We start from the raw sequence: 18,898 nt of genomic DNA on the forward strand, positions 1-18,898 counted from the left end.
CTCTTTGATTGCAAAATTTCAGATTTCAATCTGGAAATGAATTGAAAAACAAATGGGTAGACAAAAATAATTTACGTACAGTATATATATGTATATATATACATATTTATATAAAAGTATATGTATACATATTAATCTACTAATGAATTATTATTTCAAACATATAGAAATGTTTTAAATTAAATTTAAAATAGAAAAAATTACAAAATTTAAATTACTTCCTTATGTAAAATACATTTTACATTATACATAAAATATATAACATGTATATATGAACATAAGGAATATATGTAATATATATTGAAAATATGTAAGCTATAATATAAATATGTAGAAAATCTGTAATATAAATTATAAATATGTATATATTGTACACATTTACTTATTTACTTACATACTTATATATTATACATTTAAATATAAATATATAAGTATATTTTATTTTCACATAGCTATATAAAAGTTCACATATAAATGGTATATATAAAAATAACGAATTTAATTTAAAATTTTTAAAAATATTTTTAAAAAAAGTTTTAAGCGTAAATTCAATGTAAATATATAAACATAATTTAAATTATTACATAAGTGTTCATACTATACTTTATAATATGCGTTTATTCAATATGTTCGGGAACATATATATACAAAGCATTTACTAATCATTTATTATTTACAAGTATGATAGCTACGAGTCATTTACAAAATATATTATATCGCAAAAATTTAAATAGAAAAAAGAAAAATAAAAATAATAAAAAGAAAAAATAGTTATCTTATAAATAGCCACAAAAGAAATATACATACATATATATATGTACATAATGGTACTATGTAATGTCATCATAAGCTTAAGTGTCAAGGTCTTTATGCCTTAACTGGAACAATTATTAAAAGATAGATCTTTTATTGACACACAAAACTGAATGTTATCTTTTCATTTGTTTGTTTTTCTTTTAGTTTTTTTTTTTTCATTTAGAAAATTGTTTGTACATATACTTTCATATATTATTTATTCATAAATGTATTAACATTTATATATTCATGTAAGAATATAAGCAAAATTATTACATTCTATTAAAAAATATTTATATAAAAAGTTTTTTATTTACACAGAGGCTATGTACATATTATATATAATTATTTGAAATGATGACGTAATTCTTATTACAATTATATATTTATGAACAGAACGATTATTCTCTTATTTTTCAATCATATTTTAAATAAACTTGTGGTCAAATCAATATATTTTTTTTTAAAATACAAATTTTAATTAAAAATTTTACTTTGTTAAAAATTAACATTTTTAGGGAATTATTCAAAATTCAGCATTGGTGGGGGAAGGGTATTTATTTTTAACTCTCAAATAACCCAACAATCAAATATTGACGTAAAACAAAATTATCAAAATATCATTGCATAAATCTAGGGGAAAGTTATTTATGGATAATGTTAATTTAAGAAAAGTACAATGAAACTATTTACGAGAAAAATAAAGCCAAATTAGATATACAAATATTATAGACAATAGGTAATTATAATTAATTTCTTCAAAGTCTTATACCATAAAACAAAAAAAAAATTATTTTTTAAAACTGTTAAAAATCATAACACAAAAGTACCAAAATTAGTAAATGAAAAATTTTTGAAAACCTCAGAAAAAGTACTTTGTATAAAATATGTACTTTTCTTTTAACGTCAAATTTATAAAGTTAATCAAAGGTTTATAACATAATTTACATATGTATGTATGTATTAATCTCTTTAAGTAACGAATTAAAAAAAAAACAACTTAGATCCTACGGTAATATTTAATTTCTTTTAAAATTTCCTAGTACATACATTCATATACATACATTTATATTCATATATCCATAAATTGTTTTTACTATTTTATAAAATCATAAAGTATATAAACATTATATACACTTTTACCATAGTACATGTAATAGTCTTTCTCTTTATAATAAGCACATAGAGAAAAAAATATTTTTTAAGAAGATAAAGAAAATTCATCGAAATAATAAGCTTATTAAGCTTTTCTTAAACTTAAGAAACTTGGTTTTACATTTTTAAAAAATTTTTTAAAAACTTTATATTATACGTGTGTATATACTCGTATTTATATGTTTATGTTCTTACACACTTTCAATTTTCCTTGGAAAATCATTTCCAACCTAAAAATTTCCTTAACAATAATAATATAATCCAAGTTTGAAATATATATGTACATGTGTATGAATGTTTTGTGTATGAAAATGAAGAGAAGAAAATGTGTAAATATGTATGTGTTGTAAATATATTTTCATTTATATGTATAAATTCTTTCACACATTAAAATTTTGTGTATCCTGGAAAATATTTTATGAATTTTCTACATATGTACGTATATTTGTGGAAAACCTTTTAATGGAATTTCCAACTTCTCGAATATTCGTTAATATGTATGTGTGATTAATTTTATTTATGTAGTTAAAAACTGTTTTTGGTTTCATCTAAATATAGGGGGTGGTATTATAAAAACAAAAACTAATAAAAATTGATAAATATTTGAATGTCAGATTCAAGTACGTGTATGCATATCTATATATATACATATATAGTATGTATGTAATTGTAGATTCTATAAGCTACTGAGCCAGTTTTCAATCTATAATTTGTAAGCTAAGTTCTACATTTTCCAATGTTACATATTGTATTTTAACATATTATATATTGCATGTAAATATATATGTATAATGTACACGTATGCATGAGCATTGTATATACAAATTTTTTCGATGTACATATGTATTTATATACATCACAAACATGTATGTATGAATGTAAATTATATGTTACACAAAAGTGAAAAACATTTTTGTATAAATATGACTATATACATATGTACACATCTATGTATATCATATACATCTACGTTTATGTGTTTGTGTAAGTTAAAATACAACTAGTAAGTTTTGTAAATTATATTTGAAAAAAAAAGCAAACCTCGACGGCGAAGCAGTATCAAAAGAATTTCGCAATTTATTTTTTTATTCCTTTTTTGAAAGTCATTTTTAATAAGTTGGCGCCGAAGATATTTTTCAATAAAAAAAGCTTTTGGCTCTCTGTTTCTTTTTTTCTTTTCTTCTTTTTGTGTTGTGTACCCAAACTTGACATAAATGTGCATGTATGTATGTTTTATAAGTATGTATTTATGTATTTACCAACCTTCCAAAAGTCTACATTTCTTTTTCCCTTTGAAATAGAATATTATTTAAAAATTTAATGTGTGTATGGATGTGTGTACATTATGTACTTATATTGACTTGACATTAAACTAGCTTTCATGAATTTCTTTTAAATTTTATGTTGAAAGTTTTATGACATATATTTTATATATGTACATACATGAACATACATGAACTTATGTATAAATATTATTATGTATGTATGTATATACCTTTGTAAACCGTTTCAAAATCATTTTTCTCACATACTGTAGATGTAAGACAATTGTGTATAGAAATTTAATTTTTAAAAATTGAAAATCGTGTAAACTCAATAGCCTCTAAAATTAACGTCACTCAATTTATAACTGTAAATAAGTTGAACTTCTTATTTGATGATATACATAATGTAATTACTTATGTACGTACATACATATACATTTAATATGTACCTCCATACATACATACATGTTGCTTTTTTTGTTAGCAAAGATAAAAATTTTAAAATATAAATGATTTATTTATTAAATAATATCCAATAGGGTTCAATCATTATTCAACATTGTCCATTTTGTGAAAGTATAAAATATAAAAAAATGTTTTCTAAAATAAAATACATATGTTTGCTTAAAAGCTTGAAAATTACAAAAAAAAAAAAAACTTTTCTAGCTACTTAAAGACTTTCAAAGTCAAGCTGGTTTCAAGCCAGATGTCAATTTCAATCATTCGAGTTGACCTAATAAAAACGCTTTTTGATTTTTGAACTGAATTCAAGTCAAAAAAATTCTTCTGTCATATAACCCAGGCATATGACATATAGGGCATAGTTTAATAATTTCCATAGTTTCTAGGGCATAGTTTAATAATTTGCAAATTCTAATAAATAACTGACGACAACTCAACCGCCACTTTTATAAAATATGATGTCATGAGGGGAGATATTTTTTATAAAAAGTTATACAAACCATAGATTAGTTAAATTAATAAACTAACAGTAGAATCTTTCTTCCTTTTCCTCTCCTGTTCCATTCATATTTTGTAATATATGAATGAAATTTGAAATTGAACATAACTATTCTTTTGTAATGAAAATTTAAATAAAAATACAGTATTTATTTGCGCAAGACAATTAGTTATCACACAACTATAAAATACTGCTCATTTAAGTTACTCATCATAAAAATTTCTTTTAACTACAAAAGAAATTATTTTACAAACGAATTATTTTATTTTACAAATGAGTTAGCGTTTTCCTTCCTTCTTGTAAATTATTAGATTCAATCAGTGAAATAGATTTCCTTGTTTTAATCTTTTTTATATTTGCAACATATAATTAAGGTTTCTTGTTATAGGATTCATATCATTTTTCTATTACCTTCTCAAATGAAAAAGAAAATAATGATGAAAATTTGCGAGCAAAATCAGTTTATTGTGACAGAAAATTCGACATTTGCATTAGTCAATTTCCATATAAAAATTTAAGTTTGATTAAAATTTGACAAACCACTGCACTTCTCTTTAATTTTACTCAATATTTTTCTTTATGGCAACACAGTAATAGTCCCAATAAACTTAGATATTAAAAGAACAACAACAAAAAACTAAATTTTTTCTGGCTTTTTTGTTTGAAAAGGCCGTTTTTTCAGTTGACTTGACATTTAATATTTTATAAAATTTACTTCTACCTACCGGCATAACTAAACCAAAATTTTTTAAATGTTTAATTATTTTCATATAATATTAACATACAATAATATTCGTAGTTAATCATAAGTGAATTTAACGTAACTCTACCGCGCCAGTAATCAAAAAACTTATGGAATGGAGAACTACAAAACACCAAATAAAATTTTAAGTTCTCATGCAGCATCGATTCAACAATTTTATAAAAAATCTCCAGCTACTTTTAAATTTTTGAGTCATTTCAAAACTCAACTTTGTAATTCTCAAAAAAGTTCAAAAGTTTCACAATCCAGTTTAGGGACCCAAACTCCAGATAAAAGGAATGGGGAATTTGCATGTACTCCTGGAAAAAGTTCAAGTCTCAGCTCTACAGCTAAATCATTTAACTTATTCCCTATTGCGAATACACCCCCTTCAGGTAGTCAAAGGAAAAAAATAACAAATCCTTTTGAGGCTGCTTTAGCTGAACGCTTGCACTTGCCTTTGATATGCAGGTAAACAACAAATTTATTTAAATTAAGTATATTTTCATTTATTCTGATTTCTTTTTTCATAGCCCGTCGCTTTTTCATAGACCTGCAACACCTCAATATTCATCATCTACACATTTTGAGTGGACTATCGAAGAGGTTTCGTCAATGGGACCAGCAAATGTTGAGCCACACGAAACTCAGTTCCATGACGTATTTGATCCTGAAACTGAGGCCAAAACTCAAGCTGCTATTAGTTCATTTTTTAAAGAACAACAAATTGTTCCTAGTCCGGTTGATAGACCTCTAAGAAAACAAAGAGTTGTATTAACAAGTGAAATTGAAAATTCTCCGAATCCAGGACGATCAATTAAAAGAATCAGGGACGGCACAGCTCAAACAATATTAACTCTTCCCCCAGTTTTACCTCTGGAAATAGAGCAAGCTTTGAAACCATATTTTAACTTTATTCAAAACCAACAGCAAAGTCCTTCAATCAACTGTGATAAAAGTAATTTTTCAGCTGAATATCATGAAGCTAGAGACGCATCACTTCGTCGGAAACTATTTGCAGTTCCAAATTTAGCAAATGATGATACTTTAGACGATGTTTATGATGAAAATGCAATTTTCCAAAGCAGCGCTTTTAACAGTCCACCACCAAAATCTCCAGATATTATTGAAGTAAATTATTTGACTATCTTTTTATTTTTTTAGAGTAATTTATTTTAATTTTCAGGATACTGGAGACATTTCTGATAAAGAACATTCCGCAAACGCTTTTGATAAAAATTCCTTTGGATCGCTTTCACCTATATCTAAGCTTTCTTCTGATAGCCCAAGATTATCATCTGAAAAGCAGTATTTAAACAACCAGAGACATAAAAATATTTCGCCCACTAAAGGCGCCTCTCATCAAAATATTACGGTTCAGCAAAGTAAAGTCAATTCAACAAGTCTGCAACAAGACAACTTATCAAGCAATGCAAATACCTCATTTATTAATATCACCACATCACATTTATATAGATCAACACCTGATAATTCCATGCAAGTAAAAAATCTCTCAACAGAAAACATTTCAGAACACAATATGTCAATTGATTCTTCTTTTAACCACAAAATCAGCCGCCAATTAGTCAATAATTTAAAGCCTAATGATTCCAAAATCAACGAAATTTCTAAATGCGTAATGATTGCGGAGGTTGATATATTTAATCAAAATGAGTATGATGAAGATGATATGCAAGTAAGTCAACTATCTGAAAAAAGTGCGAACTCATCTCGTTCATCTAATTCGGATACTCCTAGACGATCAAAAAAAGCAGTAAATCGTAAAAATTTGTCAAGATCATTTTCGTCTTATGTTTCAGATGATGAGGACGAACTTTGTGTTGATAACAGTAAAAAAAATGAGAAATGTACTAATAGTCAAATGAAAAATGATACCTTAAGTCCAGAAAAAATTAAATTTTGCAACGATAATGCTAATGTGCATTTACAACCACCAGAAAAATGTCTATTTCACCGAACAGATAGTGGTTTCAATGAAATGACTGCTACCCAAGATGATGTAAAATTCACAAAAAATTTAAAAAATGATGAAATTATTGTAAATAATATGCTTAATGATGTAGATATAAGTATGATATCTTGTTCTACACCATCAAGAAAAATTATAGATTAAAAGTTAAATAACCAAGCCGAAATTCAAACTATTGGGACTGCAAATTTTAAAATTTGATACTTTAGCGAAGCTAGAAACATGTATGCGACACACAATAAATGCCGGTTCGGCCTAAAACGGAATTTTTTTTGAAATTGCTTCTTAAGTTGAACTTAATGCTTCGAACTGAAATTGCACCCTGCATATTTATTGAATTCAACTTAATAACAACGAATTAGTTGCTGCAATTGTATTCTCAAAACAAACCCTTTTTAGATTTGGTCGGTGTATTAAATGATTTATTGTCAGAACCTTTTTTAAACGCTTAAATTTATTTATAATACGGATTTTTAAACAAAACTGCAATCTTTAAATATTAAAGTTAATCTAAGGTTGTTTTATACATGTATAACGTTATTATTTGCACTAGAGAAAATTTTTAATTGAAAACTAGAAAATTAGCCATCATATTTTTATACGCATTTATGTAATTCAATTTTTACTTATAAATAAAATTAATTTGTTAAATAAATAAAATTTTATTGCAATTCTCCAGGGTTATTAAGGCAAGCTTTAGTGCGGGAAAAAGCATGACGAATACGTAAATATTTATGTATATAAATTAAGTTTACTACACTTTACTGCGCAGTTTGGTAAACAAAATTATTTTCTAAATGTCAAATATTTTGTAAAAATTAAAATAAATTTGACGTAAAGTCTTATTTTCCTCAAGCGTCAATATTTCCTGCAAAAACTATACTCAAAGTGGATGAATTGAGAAACGTATTTTAAACCTATGATCGAAGTTTGTATACATATATATTATGAAAAATCAATTTTTAATATTTATGTACTTTTTACTGCAGGATATTTGACGTCTTTCGGGACTATAAACTTGTCAAAAAAAGAAGTGTAAATAAAAGCCTATAAAACGACAATGTAAAACTATTTAAGAGTTTGCAAAAACCGTAAATAAAACAGAATGACAAACATAAGAAAACATATTAATGTTTTATGATAGAATTTGAATTGGAATAAATATTTATGCTGGTTTTTGAAAATACTCCCTAAATTTCAATACGGACAAAATTAATAATTTGATAATTGATATGGCATCTCTAAAATGTAAGTGCGGATATGTCAAATGCAAATCAACAAATTATGTCAAAAAAGTAAACAAAACAAATTACTATTAATTGAAACAATTTTAGACTTTCTTTTTTAAATTTATAACGAAATACTAAGTTAAGTTTCTTTAAAAATCCTTTAATTTTAAAATAAAATGCTAGCAGTACAAGGCGGTATTCCAGATAAAGCATGGCAACCCCATTTTGTTTCATTCGAAACATCGTAAGTTCTAAACTTTAGTTTTCACATATTGTATATTAATATATTTTTACCAAATCCAAGCCTTCAAAATATACATATGTAAAATTACGCACATTTTTTTTTTTTTTTTAGAATGGGTGAGATAACATTTGAGCTTTATTGGAAACACGCACCAAATACATGTCGTAATTTTGCCGAACTATCAAGAAGAGGTTACTATAATAATACTATATTTCATAGAGTTATACAAGATTTTATGATTCAGGGAGGGGATCCTACTGGTAAATTAAAATTTTTCTTAAACTTTTATAAATTAACTTTTTGAATAAAATGCTTAGGTACTGGTCGTGGTGGTCAATCAATTTATGGCCCAACATTTCCTGATGAAATTCATCCTGATCTTAAACATTCTGGAGCTGGTATTTTATCAATGGCAAATAGTGGTCCAGATACGAATGGATCTCAATTTTTTATAACATTAGCGCCCACACAATGGCTAGACAACAAACACACAATATTTGGTCGGGTATATTCCGGTATGCAAATTGTTAAAAGAATTGGTATGACTGAAACCGATAAAAATGACCGGCCAGTTGATAATGTTAGAATAATTAAAGGAAAAGTTGAAAAATTCTAGATATATTAAAATAAAACGAAAATTACAAAATGAAAGTATTGTTTTTAATAATTTTTTGGGCTTCAAAATGATTCATATTACTTTGTTGAATCATTAGGAGAGAAATTGAATTCGTATATTATTATATATGTACTCAATATATTTATATTGAGCTAGTAAAAATATAATACATTTTTGTTAATATGCAAATAAATAACACTATGTACGCATAACAAATTTGTATTATAACTACATATTTGTATATTGTCTGTAACAAATGAAGCAGTTGAAATGGAAATTCTTCATTCTAAAATTTAAGATATTTAATTTATAGACCTAAAATAATTAAAAAAAAAGGGAAATTCATATACCAAACCATTTTTTTTTTTTTATAAAATAATTGAAATTTTAATTTTAATTAAAAATTATTTTAATAAAATTAAAATTTCCACATATTTGTTTATTTTTTTTTTTTTGTAATAATTTTTCTTTTCAATTTTTTTCCTTTTTTTTTGAGATTTTTTTTTCAATGTTTTTTGTTTTTTGTGTATATATAATAATATGATCAGCAATTTTACGTTTACATACATATTTAAAATATGAAATATAAATAAATTGTTTTTTACGATAAACATTACTTTTATGTGAAATTTCTCTATAACATTTTCATTTTACTTATTTTTTTTATCATAATTTTGTTTTAAATGAAAATAAATTGATTTTATAAAAAAAGAAAGTTAAATATTTTAACTAAAATATAAAAGAAACAGTTTCTTTATTATATTGTGTATTGAAGATTAGTCTGAAAGAACATAGAACATTGAAAATTAATTATTTGATTTGAATTATTATCATTTGTAATAATTATTTTTTTTTTATTTATTTTAACTTTGTTTTTATATGTTTATTTATTTTATTTTTTTCTTTGAAATAAATCGAGTCGAATTTAATAAAAATTTAAAAAATGTTTTTAGTCGGTAACTGATTAAGATTTTTTTTTTTTTTGTTTAATCAAAGCGAATCGATGTTTTTTATGCTTTAATTTAAAAATTTTGTTGCACAATAATGAAAAAAAAATTTTGCGATGCTGTAATTTTAATGTAGGCGTTTTGCGTCTTTGTTTTTGTGTTCTTAGTGTATGTTTACTATATTCAAAAGAAATTTGTATGCATTATCGATCAAAAAACAAACATGGAAATTACGCTGTTGAATTACTATTGTCGCCGTTGTTATCATGAAAGTTGGCTCCGTTTACAATAAATGATGTACCTAGCCCGTAAAGATGACCACAATATTTAGCGTTGTCAATGTTATCCTCGAAAAACATCTAATATAAAAATATTTGTTTACATTTAAATATTAAATTCGAAATCAATTTTATACATATTAAGAAAAAATACAAAAACAAATAAAAAAGAAAAGATGTTTTTATGTTTGTACAGTGAAATATGTATGTATGTATATCGCCAAGTTGTAAATCATATTTAATATTGATAAATGAATTTCAAGCCTTTATGAAACTTTTAATCTTAAGCATTTATACATACACAAATTCTCACTTGCTATCTAGCGACATGCAAAATGTTAAAATGAAAAACAATAATTCAAAGGAAAAAAATTTTGAATTAACAATTTTATTAAATTTAAAAAATCAAAATAGTTTTGCCTATCATTTGCAAAACAAAACTTCCTGGTTTATATACAAATACAAGACTGATAGTTAAATAAACTATAAAAATATCAATAGATCAATAAACTTAAAAACATTTATTTACACAACGAAAATAGCAAACGAATTCGCCTTTTCTTAATGAAATTTTCATTGGAAATCAAAAAAAAAAATTTAAATTGTTAAGGTCAAATAATTGAATTCAATTTTTTATACTTTTTCATTTTTATATTTTTTTTAAATAATATTACGCAAATTTACAACTGCATAATTTTACAAACTTAAAATCAATTTTTTTTTAAATCAAAATGAAGAAAATCCATGTAGGTAATTAGAAAACCTAACTACTGTAATTTTGATTAATTTTAAAAGGAGCATTTATTCATATTTTTATCGTTAATTTAATATTCAATAAGGTCAAAATAACAAAAATTATTTATATATTTAAAAAAATTAAAAAAAATTAATTTCAATTATAACAAAATAAAAAAAAAATCAAAGAAAGGAAAGTGAGCAAAGTAACAATTTACATATTCATTAATTCAAATGAATGTTAAAATAAACATGAAAATCAAATATTAAATCTCTAAATAGATATGAGAATGAGTGAGTTTCATATTATCAAAACTTAATACCTCTCGCATTTTAAAAAATGCCATGCCTGTTAGTAAAGAATCTGATCCAGCCTGATGTTGCGGACCAACTCGACGTAACTCTAATTGATCAGCAACTTCTTGTAATCCACCTTTTAAATTTTTGCATGATTTCATCAAGTATTTTATATCGTATATTGTTGGAAAATATAAACGTAATAATTCGAAAAATTCACTTTCTTCTGCTGGCAAATTTTGATCTGTTAATAATTTTAATAAATAACCAAAATCGTAACCAGAATGAAAGCAAAGCCATTTAATATTATCCATTAGAACAATGCCAGATGACATTAATAATTCAGCAAAATCAAGTGGATCAATACCGTCCTCTTCGTGTTTTTTGAACTGAATTCCAGAATTTTGTAATAAATCAATTGAATCTTGAGCGTACATATCTTCGCTAAAATTTGAAAAAGAAAACTTTTATAAAAATTTTAAAAACATTAATTTTTATATGCTCACGCCAAATTAAATTTAAAATTGAATTGCCAAGTTGAATAGCCTGGTGGTGTTTTACCATCTTCATCCATAAATGTTAAGCCCAATTGTATTATTCTTAATAAATCAACATTACATCTTAAGAGCTGATATTGATAATCAGCCGTAGATCGGAATTCCCCAACTGGTCGAGCAACAACACCAGGAAATTCAGTATCCATTGCAACATAATGGTATTTTTGAACAATTTTTCGAATTGTACGAAATTCTTCTTCAAGATTGTGTTTCCAAACATCACGAATTCCGCATTCTTCATTGCTTGGTATATTAGCCGAATGCGACGCATGGCCGCCGCCTATTGCCGAAGGCATTGCCTGTAATTCATAAAAATACGCTTAAGAATAGAATTGACAATTGAAAATAGAGTTTAAATAAAAAAGGAAAAAAAAATATATTTTTATTGCAAAAATATTATGCAAATTGGTAACTATATAAATTTTCATGTAATTTTATTAAAATTACAAGAAATAATATTTTGCTATTATAGCAAAAACTTTATACAAATATTCCTACACCTACCTTTTTAAATCTTAAAATTACATTTCCATTTTTAACATCTACTTTTTACATAAGTTGTCAGTGTTTTCATATAAATAATGACATTAACTAACAGGCATTAATTTTCAAAAAAAATAAATCCTTAATTTACATTATTTTCTTAATAAAAAAAACTTAACCTCAATAAAAAAATTAAAATTAAAAATGCATTTATCATTGTTTCAAGAATGAGATTACGAGAATAATAAAATTAAAAATTAATATAATTTCACTAATATATTCAACACTTACATCAGTTGACTCACTGACTTCAGCCACGGTGCCCCGCTCCAACTTTATCCAAGGATAATTATTGCGCTCAGCGCCTTCCAAAACAGTATTTTAAAAAGTTTCAATTTTTATTTGCTTGAAGTATTTTTAATTCGAAGGTCAATATGCAAAACAAAATCAAGAGCAATGCTCCGTTCATTTAAAAATAATTGAAAAATGTTGATTAATGAAAATTTAAAGGTGTAAGCGGAAATAACTCGATTTTTTGTTAAATTAGAGTTCTTAATGTTCTGTGTTGGATTACAGTTAGTTGATGATTATTTTATTTCTGAAAGTTGGTTGTTTCTGCAAATAGAAAAATTTATTTCGTCTTTCTTCATACAAAATACTTTCCAAATATTCTGTAAGTTCTCAAAAATAATATCAATATCAACAAAATTTTAAATTATTTCCACTTTCAATAAAATTTACCCATTTTATTTGTTTGTTTTATTATGGAAAATCCACTGATATGGTTTTCCAAACTAAACGAAATTGCTGTTTTTTTATCCTGATGTAAAAATTAATAAAAACAATATTTTTTTAATTTTTTTTATTTAATCATCGACTAAAAACACTTTTTGACGCTTCAAGTGATATATATATATAAAATTTTTATTTTCCTTTTTTTGTCAATGTTCAAGGAAAATGTCAATTTAACAATATGTGAAATCGGAACTATGAAATTGAAATGAAATTGAAATACTAAAATTAGTGCTGCCAGCGTTTGTAATGCTTTGCTTTTTAAATAATTTAGAACTGGTTAATATTCAGTTTACATAACAAAGTTGATGTTCAATTTGTTGTATCATAATTTGAAATTTAATCAGATCTCATCAGAAAGAATTAAATGTTTAACTCTGTTTTATTATTATAAAATACTAAGCTTTGTCCCATGAAAAAGTTTTTTTTTCACCAAAAACTATTATTTAATACTTTGCCAAGAGGTAATAATTTTAACTTATAATTTGGCAATTTATTTTAAACGCTTTAATTTTTATTTGTAAATGACAATAAAAGTAATGAATGACAACTAGACAAATCATTTTATGAAACTTTTGCATTTGCTGCATTTCCGACATAGCTCGGTCAAAAGTAATTCGAAAAATCCATTTTAATTTTTTTTTCTGGCAATTTTGCATTTTCTATTTGCTAGCATTGGTACAGCTACTAGATGTGTAATTTATCACAAAAATCTATCTAAACAGAAGCTGCAAGCTACAACTACAAACTTCATTAAATTCAGGAACATATTTAAGCCGCTCAAGTTTTGTGCTGCTTACACTTGTGGAAATTTCACATTGTTGTCAACAGAAATAAGTCCTACATTTCTATACATTTTTCACATACATTTCTATACATTTTTTCACAAAAAGAAAGTTTCAACATGTGCTATGTGATATGTGATACGCACATGTACATAATATGTGATGATTTTTTATAAATTATTAAATATTTTTTGCGTAATTTTTTTTTTAAATCTCAGACTTTTTTTTGTAAATCACTCTGTTGTTTCAACTTGTCGTAAATGCCAAACTTAAAATCACTTCAGGCAACATAAAATCAATTCATAAAGTATAATACGCCGATTAAAATTTTTTAATTCGATGACTCTTCCAGCATATAAACTCAGTAAAAAAATAATGAGAAAAAAAATAACTTAGTTTGACAAATGGTTTGACACTGAAGAGCAATGTGATATCACCTTTATTTACTTGCAATCGTAATCGAATAGGAGGATTTATTTTATTTTAATAATTTAATATTGTACCTAATTAATTTATGAAAAATTAATTAAATTTATAGAAGTTTAAATCTGCATAGTGGACGTTTATCATTTAAAAGATTAAAGAAATTTTTTAATTTGTAATGCAAACAGTAGTGTTAAGGTGAAAAGAAAAATAAGAGCCCAATTTTAGTCTCAAGTTAGGGAAAAAAGATTATTAAAATCTTGTTGGATTTTCAGATTAAAATACATTGGACTATTGTACTTTAATAATACATTCAAGAGAAATTTCGTATCGCAAAAGCAATTTCTAAAAAAAGGAAGCAAAATGATAAGGTTATTGATTTAAATTAGCTAGCACATAAAAAAATTTAGAAAAATATAGAACTTGCCTAATTTATAAATATTTTCTAGGATTGACAATATCATTAAATCCGAAAGTGACAAGCGAGATTATAGGGGTAACAAAAAATTTCGCGAAATAAATAACAAAAATAATTTATTCTTATAAAGCATTAAGAAAAAATTGATTTTCTTTATTTTCTTGAATAATGTTCAAGGTCTAATTATGGAAAATAAAATGAAAGTGCTGTTAGTGTCGGATCCTTCTACAGATATTTCATCTGCTGCTCTTGCCGTTGAAGTAGGACACATGAGTGATCCTGATCATATTCCAGGTTTAGCTCACATGTGTGAGCATATGTTGTTTTTGGGAACTGAAAAGTATCCTAATGAAAATTCATATTCATCATTTTTATCTCAAAATGGAGGGAATAGTAATGCAGGTAAATAACGTAATAATGTTTTTTTATGTGAATGGAATTTATTAATTGAAAATTCTGATCAATGTTTGTTTTAATAGCAACATATCACAATTTAACGAAATATTATTTTACCGTTAAACCTGATCAACTTGAAGGAGCACTAGATCGTTTTGCTCAATTTTTTATATGTCCATTATTTACGGAAAGTGCAACAGATCGTGAAATCAATGCCGTAAACTCAGAACACGAAAAAAATCTATCAATTGATAGTTGGAGAATACGCCAAGTAAATAAAAGTTTAGCTATAGAATCGCATCCTTATTCAAAATTTGGTTCTGGTCAGTATGTTTTATTTCTGAAAAGAACTTTAAATTAACTGAATATTATTTTAGGGAATGAAAGCACATTGAAAACTATTCCAAAACAAAAAAATATTGATGTAAGAAGTGAACTCATTAAATTTCATGATAAATGGTATTCATCAGATATTATGTGCTTATCTGTGCTAGGAAAAGGTATAATATTTTCAAATAATTTTTACAAATATATTATTGACACTCCAATTATTTTTATAAAATAGAAACTCTAGATGAACTAGAAGAAATGGTAATTACTAAATTTAGCGATGTTAAAGAGAAAAATGTGGAACCTCCCCGATGGTCAGACAAACCGTATGATGATTCACAATTCAGTACTAAAGTTGAAATTATTCCCGTAAAAGATATTAGAGCTTTAACTTTGAGTTTCATGACAAAAGACTTAGATGAATATTATAAATCGCCCGTAAATTATATTTTAAAATTAAAAATCTTAGTTATTGACCATTTTATTATTATTTCTAGCCTGAAAATTACATAAGTCATTTAATTGGTCATGAAGGAAAAGGCAGTATATTATCAGAACTTAAAAAACAGGGATGGTGTAATGAGTAAGATTTCTTTGTTCTAATATTTTAAACCCTAATTAAAAGTATGAATTAATATTTAGTTTAACAGCTGGTCACTCAAATATTTCAAGAGGATTTGGTTTCTTTGAAATTTCTGTTGATTTAACCGAAGAAGGTTTCAATAATGTAGATCAAATAGTACACTTAATTTTTCAGTATATTAAATTGTTAAAAGAAGAAGGTCCTAAGAAATGGATATTCGATGAATATCGCAGTATTAATGAAATGCTTTTTAAATTTAAAGAAAAAGATTCGCCCACAAATCTTGTTAGTAACGTAGTTCATTTAATGCAGGTATTAGCGTTAATAAAATAAAATTAATTAACAGTTTAAAGGTTTTTTAATAATTTTAGATTTACCCACTCGAAGAAGTTTTATCCGCTCCATATTTGTTGTCTGAATGGAAACCTGAGTTGATAACGGAAATTTTGGAATGCTTAAAACCTGAAAATTGTCGTATAACAGTATTAGGACAAAAACTTAAAAATTGTAACGAGTCGGAATACTGGTATAAAACTAAATATAGTGTAACAAAAATACCACTGGAAATATTGAAGGTATTTTTTAACAAATATTTAAAATAATTGCATATGTATTTATTGGGTGATTTATTCTTATTATGATTTTAGAAATGGGAAAACTGTCCTTTGAACGAAAATTTAGCATTGCCAGAACCCAATCCATTTGTTCCCACCGATTTTACATTAGTAGCACTGGAAAATGATCTTGCCAAGCATCCTTCAATAGTCCACGATACTTCTTATATTAGAGCTTGGCATAAGCAAGACGCGGATTTTCTTAAACCAAAAACATTCATCAATTTTAGTTTTTCGAATCCGATTGTATATTTTGATCCACTAAATTGTAATCTAACTCATTTATTAGTCCAGCTATTTAAAGATGCTTTAAACGAATATACTTATGACGCAGAGCTAGCTGGTTTAAAATTCGATGTGGAATATTCAACATCTGGAATAAGTGTAAGCAAAAATACAATAACTGGATGAGACAAGTTTTTTTGAGCATTTTTTGACTTATATTTCAGGTTAATATATATGGCTATAGCCATAAAATTAATATTCTATTACAAAAAGTCTTAGATCAGTTATTTAGTTTTGAAATTAATGAAAAGCGTTTCGATATTTTTAAAGAAGATTACACAAGACAACTAAAAAATTTTAAAGCTGAGCAGCCTTATAAGCACGCTATTTATTACTTAGCTTTAATTTTAACAGAAAACGCATGGTCTAAAGGGGAACTTTTAGATGCAATGACATGTAAAGCAATAAAACATTCTCAAATAGTAACTATTTTACGCAGAATATATTTTTTTAAATCTTTTCAGTAACAACATACGAAAATTTAAAACAGTATACTAAAGATTTTTTCTCTAGATTGCATACTGAAATATTTGTATATGGTAACGTTAATAAACAGCAAACTCTGAAAATTGTAGACTTATGCGTAGAAAAATTGGAAAAAACGAATTCAAAAATTTTACCAATTTTGGCAAGACAACTGCTACAAAAACGCGAATATAAACTTAATGACGGTATGATAAAATTATCTATACGTATACGTTTAATTGGAATTTAATAAGTATTTTTAAATTTGTCTTTTATTGTTTTATTAATTTATATTACGTTTTTAGGAGATTGTTATGCTTTTCAAACTGATAACGAGTATCATCACAGTTCCTGTACTCAACTGTATTTGCAATGTAATTCTCAAACCAATAGCACAACTGCGTTTATAGATTTGGTTGCTCAAATTTTAACTGAACCTTGTTATAATTGTTTAAGAACGGAGGTAAAATTTAATGCGTAACACATTTATTGCGAATAATTTTAAATATATAAATGTTGATATTTGTACTTAAAGGAACAACTTGGTTACATTGTATTTTGCGGATCAAGGAAAGCTAATAGTGTTACTAGCATAAGAATTATAGTGCAATCATCGAAACCACCTTATTTTGTTGAAGAAAGAATCGAAAACTTCTTAAATAATATGCTGGTAAAACTAAAAGCCAAAAAAAAACCGGCACAAATTTAATATCTTTTAATAACTCAAAAATAATACTTTCTATTTAGAAAACTTTGGAGGAAATGCCAAAAGAAGAATTTGAACGTTATAAAAACGCTCTAATAACATTAAAATTAGAGAAACCTAAAAAAATGAATACTCAATTTTACAAAGATCTAAATGAAATAACATTGGCCCAATATCATTTTGAAAGAGACCAAGCCGAATGTGAGATTATAAAAAAAATTTCGAAAGAGGAAATTATAAGTTTTTATAAAGTAAAATTATATTCCACGATATTTAAATTAAATACTAAAAAAATATTTCATTTGATTTATAGACTTATATTTTGAAAAGCTCATCAAAACGACGTTCTTTATCGATTCATATAATGTCTACTGTTAAAAAATCAGACGATGCTGAGCAACCAATGGAAAACGGTGTTTTATCAGACAACTATCAATTAATAACCGATTTATCAGCATTTAAATCAAGTAAGGAATTGTATCCTGTAACAAGACCATATCTTGACGTAAATCCTAAAGGCGCAAAAAGTAAATTATAATAAAGACGAAGAACAACTTGTTTTAATTTTGAAAAGCAAAGAAAAAAAAAATTAAACAAAAATGTATTATTTATTTAAATTTGCATAATATGTAAAATTATATTCAATTTATAGTTTTAAATGAATAAATACATACATTTATAAAATCTATTAATAAAATAGTAAAATTTTAAAAACGAAACTAAAAATATAAAAAAATTTTAATTAAAATAATATCATCTTTCAAATAAGAATTTGATAATAAAACGCTATTTGGAATTGTTATTCCA

The 18,898-nt window shown here is 25.2% G+C and overlaps 3 protein-coding genes across 5 annotated transcripts; 2 read left to right on the plus strand and 1 right to left on the minus strand.

The window, feature by feature from the left end:
- Positions 1 to 4,998: 4,998 nt before the first annotated feature.
- LOC129613619 (insulin-degrading enzyme-like) lies at positions 4,999 to 18,803 on the plus strand. Of its 3 annotated transcripts, XM_055527751.1 has the most exons (18): positions 4,999 to 5,389; positions 5,452 to 6,049; positions 6,105 to 6,675; positions 14,737 to 14,790; positions 14,890 to 15,114; positions 15,192 to 15,431; positions 15,486 to 15,608; positions 15,674 to 15,876; positions 15,936 to 16,021; positions 16,081 to 16,333; positions 16,393 to 16,596; positions 16,669 to 17,019; positions 17,085 to 17,316; positions 17,385 to 17,591; positions 17,691 to 17,848; positions 17,921 to 18,055; positions 18,133 to 18,342; positions 18,405 to 18,803. In XM_055527751.1, exons 1-18 carry the CDS (start codon positions 5,034 to 5,036, stop codon positions 18,627 to 18,629), a joined length of 4,431 nt encoding a protein of 1,476 aa, XP_055383726.1. In that variant the 5' UTR covers positions 4,999 to 5,033; the 3' UTR covers positions 18,630 to 18,803. The 3 variants fall into 3 exon arrangements, with proteins under 3 accessions (XP_055383726.1, XP_055383724.1, XP_055383725.1); XM_055527749.1 differs by lacking the exons at positions 4,999 to 5,389; positions 5,452 to 6,049; positions 6,105 to 6,675 and adding exons at positions 14,303 to 14,492; positions 14,570 to 14,665 and having other exon boundaries at positions 14,744 to 14,790; XM_055527750.1 differs by lacking the exons at positions 4,999 to 5,389; positions 5,452 to 6,049; positions 6,105 to 6,675 and adding an exon at positions 14,304 to 14,665 and having other exon boundaries at positions 14,744 to 14,790.
- On the plus strand, positions 8,217 to 9,012 carry LOC129613621 (peptidyl-prolyl cis-trans isomerase-like 1). The gene is made up of 3 exons (XM_055527754.1): positions 8,217 to 8,381; positions 8,493 to 8,641; positions 8,699 to 9,012. The coding sequence occupies exons 1-3, from the start codon at positions 8,314 to 8,316 to the stop codon at positions 8,995 to 8,997; spliced, it is 516 nt and encodes a 171-aa protein (XP_055383729.1). The 5' UTR covers positions 8,217 to 8,313; the 3' UTR covers positions 8,998 to 9,012.
- LOC129613620 (CCR4-NOT transcription complex subunit 7) lies at positions 9,742 to 13,202 on the minus strand. The gene is made up of 5 exons (XM_055527753.1): positions 13,036 to 13,202; positions 12,586 to 12,909; positions 11,761 to 12,110; positions 11,281 to 11,698; positions 9,742 to 10,303 (listed from the first exon to the last, which is right to left on the minus strand). The coding sequence occupies exons 3-5, from the start codon at positions 12,105 to 12,107 to the stop codon at positions 10,175 to 10,177; spliced, it is 894 nt and encodes a 297-aa protein (XP_055383728.1). The 5' UTR covers positions 12,108 to 12,110; positions 12,586 to 12,909; positions 13,036 to 13,202; the 3' UTR covers positions 9,742 to 10,174.
- Positions 18,804 to 18,898: the final 95 nt, after the last annotated feature.

Source organism: Condylostylus longicornis, unplaced genomic scaffold, assembly GCF_029603195.1.
Source record: "Condylostylus longicornis isolate FDR11 unplaced genomic scaffold, ASM2960319v2 ptg000084l, whole genome shotgun sequence".
NCBI classification, from domain to species: domain Eukaryota; kingdom Metazoa; phylum Arthropoda; class Insecta; order Diptera; family Dolichopodidae; genus Condylostylus; species Condylostylus longicornis.